Raw genomic sequence first — 11581 nt, forward strand, 5'->3', positions numbered from 1 at the left:
GACAAAAGGCGATCGGCCACTCGCTATTACACAAAATGTACACTGTGTAATTGTATTTGGATGGTGCGATCGATGCAAACCTTGAGTGGCTTTAGGCTGCATTCTGGTAAGTGTAGCCACTAAGGAGGTTTTGATACATACCAATCGCGAAGCGACGTGCTGCGGGCAAACCCAACGCGCCTGACTTCGCAGTCATCATAATACCATGCATAATATGATTTCCCCCTTACTTTGGGGCGCCTTACCCGAGCCGACCTCAAACACGTCACAGTTATCGCGCACTTTGATTGGCTCACTGGCCGGCAATTACGCGAGAGTACGGAGAGGGCGGGTATGACGATATTTTGGGTCACAAATTGATTAATGACAGACGAAGCCCGAAGTTTACTGGGACGTAGCGATGTGCGTCGTATTTTGGGGAGCTCTTTCGTCGGCTCGGAATCACATTGCTCTACTGCCCTGTCATATCTGGTTGTGGGGTTACCGGGCAAAATAATCTTACTACCGCCATCACTCCTGGAATGGACATCTAATTAGCTATTACCTTGCCGTGTTTACGGTACATAAATACATTCTCACTGAAGCATATGATCACTCTCATCATATGACGGCAATTGAGCGCATCTGCAAGCATACCTCCTGGTTGCCTTCAGTTCAAAACTTTGTGGAAACTGATAATTTTTGTTTTTATTTTGGATTCTGGAATATTTTCTTTCACTGTGAAGCCCCATGCATATCATGCACCAGAGCGAGACGGCGATACACGACGCCCCATTCGATCCGGCGTCCATCATGGCAAAGAACACGCTCACCGTCAGCAGCAATTCCGCTTTCACCCGACCACACCACAACCTCTCGCCGGTAGCTGCCGCCTCGCCGAACTCGAGCCAGATCGAGAAGCCGCAGAGGACGGACGAAAAAGCCGTGAAAGGAATCAGTTTCCGAGTGGAATCATTTTTCTCCAAGTCGCCTTCCCCGTTGAGCGGCGAGCCCGGCAAATCCCACCACACGGACATGGACTGTAGCCCCGTCGAGTCGGGCACGCCGCCGCCTCAGAACTCGTCATCCAGCAACACGTCAGCGTCCGCGCCGTCTTTCGCCAGTCACAGTGTCGAGAACATTTTAGCGAAGACATCTTCGTCTTCATCATCGTCGTCGTTAGAGAGCAGGACGGCGTGTACGTCGCCGACTACCCAGACGTACACGTGGAATGCCTCGAATTTCCCGTGGATGCAGGCAACAAGACTAAGTCCTTCATCGGGTGAGTGTTTCCCCCTCAGAGTAAAGAGAAACTTCAATCATTGAGCTACTAAACAGTAGCTCCATGCTCCAATGTTGACGAACAACAGGGGCACTTGGTACCACGTGAAAACTCCACTGAGTGTTTGACTATGGAAATGCTTTGTGCCCTATCTATTAATAGTAGCTTTAGTGGTTCTATGTTTTTCTGGTAGACAAACTAATACACTAATCCATGCCTTGACAAAAGTTGTATTTTGCCAAGCATTGTCGATTTTTTTTTCTTCAACGTCGAATTAACCACAGCTCAAACGCACAAAATCGTAGTTCCAACTTTACATGTTTTATTCACTGTATGATCCCAATCTACGATGGATCTTATGAAAGATCGGTAAACTTGAATTCTATTAATGGAAATAAGTCTGTGTTGATAAGTTTGTCCCTCCTTGGAACATTCTGAAATGTTTGACGTATACGTACGCTCCGAGAAATCTAGTTACCCACTCCCTTCTCATAAAGAAAATTATGAGCGCATTGCTATGACATTATCTGTGACGTTACTGTGCGTAGTAGGCGGCGTGATCAGCACGCACGTTTAGTGACACCCTCGTAATATGAGTAACATCAGTATGAGAATAGTAGGCCAGGCTGCTGTAGTCCCACCTACAGAGACCTTTGCGTATACCAAGCGGAACATCGTCAACTTTACGACTATACCATTGCAGGCCTGACCACTGTTATAGACTACGTTATTTGGCATATGTTTTCTTGTCAATTCCAAGTAAAGGGTGTATATTTTCCTTCATGGCAGCTTCACTTTGATATGTGCGTGTCTAGGTCTAGGAGGGAATCGTGAATCCGTATTTGATCCTCCACAGTATTTACAATACGCTTTGAAAACTTCGAATTTCGTTCAGACAAGACTTTGGATAGTTGTGCTTGCAACCAAAGTACATTATCTTATTCTATAGAGTTGATGTGGATAGTGAAAAGTGGTGACCTTCGAATGCAAAACCGAGAGAGTTTGTGTCTGTTGAAAGCAATTTAACCACTATCGAGCTAAAACTTGGCGATTTATCGACTATTCTTTAGATGAACGAGCAGCAAAGCTATGGGGTCGACCAAAAATCCTTCAAAAAGGAGGACCAGACTCATACATTTAAGCCGACATAGTGCTGGGTTGCTGTTTCAGACAATAATCTTACCTATTTCTTCTTCTTTTTTTTTAGAAGAATGAGAGAAGAAGAAAAAAAAACAGAAGGGAAGAGAACGATTGAAAAGGAGATGAATAGTGGACTTGACCGCATCGATCTTGAGAAAATAAAATTTTAAAAGGAGATGAGATTAATTTCAATGATTTTGTCGACATGTTCCCATTCTTAGATACCATGATTAGGTACAATGCTTACAAACACATGCAGACAGGGAGGGATCAGCAATGACGGTATAGATGACTGCTGCAGTAACTTCCTTGCGCACCTACGAACTTTTAGAGTACGAGATGGAAAAAGACAAAAGAAATAGTAACACTAACAGGTCTTATTGTGTAAATGGTGAAATCTAGCGGATGTCTACCGTAGGGGAATGAGTGTATTACTGGTATTCTGTAACTTATTTTGGAGTTAAGAGCCAAGTACCAGAAGACGCATTAGCTACCCCAGCAGGTGTACAAGGGCTGAGACTGACCCGTGACTCTTACGACGCACTGGGAAAGGCGGCTTGCCAGGGAGGGGAGGCGTCCGGGGAACGAACCACAAGAAGAAGTATAGCGGCGGCAAGGATCACTACCAGCTAGCTTGCGTGCTCAATGACCCCACCGACATGTTTACCAATTAGCATACCTCTTAATCATCGTCACCGGCCGACTGCTCAGCTAGGATTTAAAGTTTTGAAGAAGAATAGTTTTTATTACGGGCTTTTCCATTTCGGTTGATCAGTCTTACGTGAACTATTTCCTCCACACTATTCTAGGTTTTCACACACAGCTTTCCTGTCCCCGCTATATACGCTAGCGACTCGGGTAGTACTCTTTTTCAAAAAACAAACTCCATTTTATTCTTGGTGGTACTGGATTATTCCGGAGAGCTTGATAATCGCAGAGCGATTCGCCACTCAGCTGTCACGTAGGTACACGCTTGGTTGTTCGGGCGTTTTCGCGCCAACAAAGGGAAGATTTTGAGAATTGAGAAGTTTGAAAGGAACAATCAGAAAATTATAAATTGCCTGACTTTTGATGATCACCCTGCACCGCCATGTGTAGGCGTCGTAATTAGTCTCTCGTGAAATTATCTGGTATCTCTGCCTTCTCATGAAGGTGGTAAATTAATATCAAGTACTTTTCCTAACAGAAGGAAAAATGACAACAAACAAACTTGGCATTCTTTTTTTTTTTCTTTTTCTGAATTTTGTACATTGCTGTGATCAGATAATAACCTTTAGGAATGCGCAGTTGTTTGTGCTCGACTTGAAGTGTAGACTGATGTTAACATATTCTTCTCCACGCGAAGTAACTCAATAACTTAGTCTGTCATCCCCTCTTTAGACGGACTCCCAAACCACACGGTTTTGCTGCCGTCCCAAAACACCTGAAAGCGATTTGCTCAGAAATAAGCAGCATTTTTATGTTTTGTTTGTTTATAAACACTAATGTATTATAAGTGTTCGATGTTGTAAGATCCTTCACATCGGTAAATTGTTCATTGCCTCTCAACGTTTACGTTGCTTACAACAACTTCCTCAAGTGGAATAGTACAGAATTTGTTGCTTGTACCCAGATATATTTGTACTTATTTGTCGACTATCTATATTGGTGCTTGTTCAATGATCTACTAGGAAATGATGACAAGGAAATTCTGTGATATGTCGCTTAAAGTTCATCGTAACAGTTTGGTGTCTCGAACAAATAAGCTGTGTAATGACTCCGTCACAAAAGCAATCGAAAAGTAGGTAGGCGTTGTCTGTAATGAGTTAGCACTGTGGAGTTATCGCTTCTTTCTACACTCAGGAACATAGTATTGTGCTTTTCAACTCTTCTTAAATAGTGTGTGAAATTATGAACGTTTTTCTTTTTGTACGGCTCCCATCATCGTCACGCCACCATTTTTTTTTTCAGTGTTTCACTCTGCCACAATTACGCACCGCTGTCCCGCCATAATTTATAAACTTTGCACTGAGCCCTTTATTGTCTATTTCCATTTTTTGATACAATCTCTCGTTCGACCAAAGAGATGAAGCAATCGTGGCATTAAAAGCCAAGTGAGATAATGTCATCTTTCTCGGTTTAACATAATTAGACAAAAGGAGACATCCCATCTGTCCGCAACGCTTGATTTGTCATTCCGACAACCCTCCACGCCTTGGGCGATTCGGGGGCCTGTCAACCAGCCACCGGTATCAAACGAGTCCAGATTGTGTACCGGCGGCTTCTAATGCTTCGCTGATGAGCAGATTGTGTCAAATAATACCTCGGATTTGTGGGAAGCATAACAAAATTTGTGGGAAGAGAGAGGATGCACGCATGTGATGGCGTGTTTAATTGAAATCATTAGAAAGGATTTGCTAGAGTCATTGTGAAGGGAAGGTATCGAGTTGCGGGGAGCGAATCTCCTTGCAACTCTGGTATTTTGGCGCTTTTTTTTTCATTGTTTAATAAGTTTCCACGGAAATAGATTTGTAGAAATTAATTACCGAGCTCCCTTATAACCAATCACATTTGCATCAAAGGGGATTGCCGAACGACAGGTTGTCTGAAACATAGAATCGACACAAAAAGTGAATCAAATTTTGATAATGATGCCAAGAACGACCTTGCATGCAAATGCAGAAAGAAAAAAAAAATTATTTGAAGTCACTGTGCGTATATAATCAACGTCTCTTTCTCTCTCTCCCCCTATACCATGCCCGCTGCGGACAGAACTGTTTTCCAGAAATTAGCAAAACTTCAAAATGTCATAACTTCCTTATTTTTCATCCGATTTCAGTCAATTTTTTACTGTTGAACTCGTAAGATTTCATTCTTTTTATTAGACTAACTTACATTTGGACTGGATTTTCCCTTGAAGATTAAAGCTTCCTTCAACAAGAAGAAACCGTCACACGTTCATTTATCCATTGTAATCATGTTAAAACACAAGATCCCGTCGACAATACTATACGTATACCGCATAATATACTTCACGGGAGCATAACGTAATTATTGTCTCATTGTGAAATAAGGCCATATACTCATGCACTAACTAAAAACCAAATCGAGCTGCATTGGGGCGTAAGTGGTTTCGTGGACCTCCCACAAAACTGAATCTCAAATGGAAATATAAGAAAATTAATAAGTCGTGGAATTCTCCCATATTTCCCAAAAAAAGTGATCATGGTCATACTCCTTTTCAAATCCTGTTACACACTGTAATATGGAAGTGATATTGACGCGGTCTTATAATTTTTTTTTTTTTTTTTTTTTTTTTTACTATTCGATAAACATTTGCTCCCTTGTTTTGTTTACATTTATTCAGGAATTCTAAATCATGAAAGATTATTTTCATTTTTTCTGTTACCGAAAAAGTGATGTTTAGATGCATTTGTCGAAAAATGAACATAAATTGAATTGAAAAATTGAATCGAAAGAGTTGTAAGAATTAAGGGAAAGAATAAAAGGAGAGTCTGTTCTTGCAGCATATTGACGTGTTGTTAAAAAGACATTTCATTATATCTTTCTCTGCAGACTAAATCAAAAGAGAAGAAGAAAGAGAAGTTGACCCCACGGTTCGTTGTTGTTGTTGTTGTTGCTAGATTACAAATGCGCTTGCATGACCATTCTCGCTGTTTTGCGAATAAAGACGTCTTTAGGATTTAAAAAAAAAAGAGTAGACAACTCTTTTCAATTTCCCCGATTGTGGTGAAACATTTTCCATTTCTGGGTGCAGGCTAACAGGTCTTTACTCCTCCCACTGAAATCACCTTGCACAGGGAGCATGGGATTTCACTTCCAGTCTTCCTATTATTCTTCTAGTTTTGTTCCTCCTAAGACAATAACAGAATAACCCATGGGGTGGGGGAGGGGTAGTTAAGGGGGAGGGGGAAACTGACTTGAATATGGATATATAGTCTACACAGAAAGGATACGCGTAGAATTGTATACTTGTCCTTTTGCACCAAGTGTAAACTATCATGGGTGCAATTTATTGTGAGATAGAAATCTATTGTAGGCTTATATTCGATCAGCCAAGAGTTCAATGAATATGTTAAATAAGCGGGAAAGGTATATGTGCATAGCTCATAATGTCCCTAATGACGATTAGAGAAATTGATTATAATACCACGACACCGAATATTTAAATAGTCATCGTCTGCGAACATGTAAGCCTCTATTTCTTTTCTTTGTAATATCATTCGTAGGAGAGAAAGGCGCCAAAACGACAGATGTTATTGAAATCATATCACAACACAACATAGAAAACGTGAATTTAGAATTTAAAGCTATTTAAATCTGTGCATTTTATCATTTTCGCAGAAAAAAAAAAACAACCCACAATATCTTTTATGTGTGCACGCGCAAAAAAAAAAAAAAAAATAGGTTAAATTCCTTTGATTGTAATCCATTTGTCAAATACCTTTACCATTCAAGCACACTCCTAGCAACATCCGAAATCTTTGACAAATTGGAAACATTTAAGAAATCAGGCCAGACCTTTCCATTCGGGTGTCACGTCATGAAAGATCTCACAATTTTATAGGGCAGTGGATATGGCAAAGTCATCAGTCCCACACGCTACAAACCGCGTTGTCTGCAGTTCGTGCCTGCATGGCCCCACGACCCTTCCTCGGCTAGCGTCACAAAGTCTCCGTCGTTTTGTCTTGCCTCCTTTCGATATTTCATGAGCTCTGATCTAGATCTCTGGAGAACTCGTGGTCAGGCTGGAGTCGTGGATACTGTTACCGATGACATTGCCACCTGTCCTCAAATTTGTCAGGGATTTATCGATATTTTGGGTAATTTGATGTGAATTTCTTCCGCCTAGGAAGACTGAAGACAGCCCTCCATAAAAGCACACAAACAGCAATGACTGTAAACATGTCAGAATAGCGCTCGTAACTTTGTCATATTCGTTTTTGATTGAAATTGATTCGAGCAATGCGAGCTGTCGCGACGCCTCTCGCCCCAGTGTTTATTTATCATAACGATCTCGTTGATGATCCGAATTGATAAAAGCATTCGAGTGGTCGCGATTCTTTACAGACACGTTTTGATAGTTGAGAGTAATGATGTTACCATGCACCTCTATAAGAAAAGAAAAGGAAGAAGATAATGATTGTACCTGGGCTACTTGCGACGTGAAGGATAGACACTCCAAAGGCATAACTCAGTGCTATGAATTGATTGCTGTGTTAAACAGGCGACGGTAACAAAGTATTCATAATCGCCGCAAATGTCCGGCTACCCGCAAGTAAAATTAATCCCCTGTTTTAGAAATTGCTCTGGCATAAAAAACGAACCAGGCGCGGGATTGCGCTTTTGCAAAGCGGGTCGGCGCACGCTTGTCCCGCCGGGGCTACCCCGTGGGATCAAGTTAATGACTCCCCCGATGCCGCAAGACGCCAACTCACACAAACGGCTGCTGAAACGGCGAGAGAAAAGAAAGAGGGGTAGAGGAAAAAGAGAATTAGACGAAGGGGAACCTTTGTCACAATACTATTAGAGAAACATTTGTTCAGTCTGTCGCGAACTATGGCAGGATGGATACCACTGGGTGAATGGGCGACAGAACAGTTGTTTAATTCTGCCATTGCAGTAGAAGAATAAATATTGATGGTAATATTTCTTATAACGTGTATGATGGTTTTTTTTTTTTTTTACACGTGGAGATTAGCACTCTTTGTCTACATTATTATAATGTATGAGAAAGGAATTATAGTGTATGAGAAAGGAAAGTTGTTTTTTTTTTTAATCCTTTTTTGTTTGTTAGTGAAGCGCACAACAAGCACCATCCCTCCATGGAAACAAAGAAATGATAGCTTGTAAATCAAACCACGAAGTTAACGTGTTTCCTTACTAGATTTTGTTCTATTCGTTGAATTAATCTGTACAGAAAACTTCTTGTCGTCTAGTTCTATTTCATATTTCTTTTGCAATATAGCAGCCACGACAATTTCTTAATAGTGCCATAGATTTCCCCTAAATTTGATAGATGCCTAATGATTATAACAAAGAAACGCACACACACGTACACACACAGTCACGAACTTATATACACAGTCTTAAGTTAAAATGAGCCTGCATACTTACTAAAATCCAATTGATACAAGATGAAGGGGGTTGAATTTGATAGTTACTATTAAAGCGCGTGTTCATGCATATTGATATCGTTGTGTAAGAGTCGTGTTTGCTAAAACACTCAATATGGATTTTAAAAAGGTAGAATTTGTTTCAAAACATCTTGGTTCTCACTTTGGACTGCAGAGGCTCTGGTTTGATCTCAGGTACAGTCTCCGCTACAGCTCAAATCCAATGAGGCGGCCAGACAGTCACGCGCCCTTACTAATCTTATTCCGGATGATCCGAGGCTCAAACAAATGTCATTCCGCTCATTGGATGATATTTGTCACGGACTGGAAAAAAAAGGGGTAAAAACACAATGAAATGGGAAAAAGAAAAAAAAGTTTCATATTCTGGCCTGCGAAACTGTCTACCAATTTGCCGCGTTTAACTTTGAATTCAGTCGGGTCGTCTGCCCTCTATATCCAGGGTCCCAATTACAGGGCTGGCCCCAATTACACCCGATAAACGTGTTCTTGAACTAGCGCATCGGAAGTTGTTGGTCATATCCTTTCGTTTCGGTCGTATTTTCTCCCGGAAAGGTTTACATCACGTCATTTTTGACGTGAAGAATGCCGTCAGGATAGGAGAAAGCGAGACCTGGGTGCTGGGTGAGCCGGGGAGTGAGCGAGTTCGGTGTACTTTTGTTTGTGCCGGGATGTTTCTCTTCTCTTTACCCCCACCCCCCCCCCCACCCTTCATTTCCCACCTTTACTCCCAAGAATTCAACCTTATATACGCCACCTGTCAGTTATTAGACCAGCGAGATTGACACGCGGACGAACCGTTGTCAAGTTGAGTTATGTATCTTGTAACACTGATTTGTCAAAAAGATGGATAAACAATTTTCCTTTGGGTTTTCATAAGACACAATGATGTTGCGATAATTTCTATACACAATGTACTTTATTCTCAGGAGAAAAAAAAAAGAACTACGAGTTTTGGAAACCTGTATTCAATTTTAACCTCAACCACAACTCAGTTGGACTCATGCAGTGTGTACTGTTTTGTGATGCAGAGACAAATCTTTGTGATGAACAATTCATAAGCTTCAAAAGTTGTTTTATAATCCACATTCTATTCTTTGTCACCAGTTTTACGTTACCCTCTGGAATCAAATAATCCAAAGTCATCCTGAAGACAATGTCATAGTCATAACATGATAAATCTATGAAACCTCTCCCATCTGTTCTCCCTTCATCCGCAACTTCGAGTTTTATGTTCAGTATGTGCCGTAAAGCATAGGAATAAAGCACATTTAGAAATTTAGAATCAGCGTAATATAATCAAAGACATGTGTTTAAGAGGGTAAGGTTGAATGAATAATTGCGGCAACTCTAACCTAAGTATCGACACCGTCTATCACTCACTAATAGTTGTCATCGATTGCATGTTTATCGATCGGTCCGCACGCGGGAAAGTCAGTGCTTTAATGTGTATCGGTTGGTGCGCGCACTCAATAAACAAGCCCATTACAATGAATGCGTTCATTTGCTGACGCAATCCACTCTCAAAAGTCTAACTTCATCTGACTCAGTGACTATAAATGGATCATCAATAGCAGCACACATAGATGTGTTTTGTGAACAGCTCTATAGCGTCTTAAAATAGATGCCATTCTATTTCACGGCTTCCAAACCACAATGACAAAAGCGTGAAACATAAAAACTTTGAAACAAAGTCCCACTGTTTGATAATGCGACATTGATTTCATTCCCTCGAAGATATTCTAGTTAAGAATAAGACTGACACTTTGACAATCTGCGATGAATAATTTTCAAAATTATAATTTTATCGATCCAGGTCACATTTGAGTAAATTCCCTTCAATATCAATTTATTTCAAGAGAACAATGTACAAACGAAAAGACAGCAATTAGCCTACACGTCAGATTTTGGTAAAATATTATCTAAAGAAAATCAGTGAATCTTTTGGATATAAGATACAGTAAATTGTTGCATTTTGTCTTCCGTGACATGTTTCGTATTGACTATGATGTGCATTTAACGGATATTTCACCATCATCATAATATAGATACGACTGAAATTGCGGCGTGACACTCCTTCTGACAATACTTTTTTATTCTTCTCTTCTGTTGTGTCTTTTGTGCAGGTTCATCGGAAATCAGGTCCCCGTTTACAGGTCCCAAGGTTCAATGCACGCTCCGGAAGCACAAAACGAACCGGAAACCCCGCACCCCGTTCACCACATCCCAACTTCTGGCGCTGGAGCGAAAATTCCGGCAAAAGCAGTACCTCTCCATCGCGGAGCGCGCCGAATTCTCCGCCTCCCTCAATCTCACCGAGACTCAGGTCAAGATCTGGTTCCAGAACAGGAGAGCCAAGGCGAAGCGACTTCAAGAAGCCGAACTGGAAAAGCTCAAAATGGCGGCAAAGCCGATGTTCAACCCGGCCCTGGGCATGCATCTGCCCAGCGCCGCGGCCAGTGCCTACTACTCGTCGATGAGCCCGCTTCACGCCGCGCTCAGACCGCCAGTATCAATCAATCCGTACCATTTAACACCGTACGCCTACTTTCCCTCGCCTGCAGCACCTTCGAGTTTAGTCTTTCCTTACACGAGCGGGAACTTTTGAGATCACCTCAACCACGGGAAATGTGTTGCCTTCACGATAAAACGATAAAGACGTTTTCTTGAGACTGAATGTACACTCACACACAGAGAGAGTAAAAAAAAAAGACTTGTCGGCTGCTCAACGTCTATGTGCTTTTCATTTTCAATGTAGGATGAGTCATCAGCGACGAATGTGATTTCCGTGAGATTCCATGATCTTCATCAGAGAGCACTAATGACGTTTAACTTGCTGCACATTGAAACTGACGTTTCTTCTTTAAAACACCCTGTGATTTCAAAACTTGCCGTCCATTCTGGGCCAAAAAGTTATTATGGACACAAAATGCACTTGATATCTACGCAAACTTCAAGAAATAGACAAATTTGTACTTTTAAATTTAAAGAAAAAATGTAAAAAAAGAGAGAGAAATTAATGTACTATATGTAATGTAATGCTTAA

The 11581-nt window shown here is 41.2% G+C and overlaps 1 protein-coding gene across 1 annotated transcript; it reads left to right on the plus strand.

The window, feature by feature from the left end:
- Positions 1 to 729: 729 nt before the first annotated feature.
- On the plus strand, positions 730 to 11143 carry LOC140241951 (uncharacterized). The gene is made up of 2 exons (XM_072321697.1): positions 730 to 1261; positions 10662 to 11143. Exons 1-2 carry the CDS (start codon positions 730 to 732, stop codon positions 11141 to 11143), a joined length of 1014 nt encoding a protein of 337 aa, XP_072177798.1.
- The last annotated feature ends 438 nt before the right edge of the window (positions 11144 to 11581 follow it).

This window comes from Diadema setosum, chromosome 18, assembly GCF_964275005.1.
Source record: "Diadema setosum chromosome 18, eeDiaSeto1, whole genome shotgun sequence".
Classification (NCBI taxonomy): domain Eukaryota; kingdom Metazoa; phylum Echinodermata; class Echinoidea; order Diadematoida; family Diadematidae; genus Diadema; species Diadema setosum.

What these genes read in the sequence shown, in the direction of transcription:
- LOC140241951 (XM_072321697.1), top strand. Translation starts at nt 730, where the DNA reads ATGCATATCATGCACCAGAGCGAGACGGCGATACACGACGCCCCATTC. An exon ending in AAGACTAAGTCCTTCATCGG is followed by an intron (nt 1,262 to 10,661) that starts GTGAGTGTTTCC and finishes TCTTTTGTGCAG; the next exon opens with GTTCATCGGAAATCAGGTCC.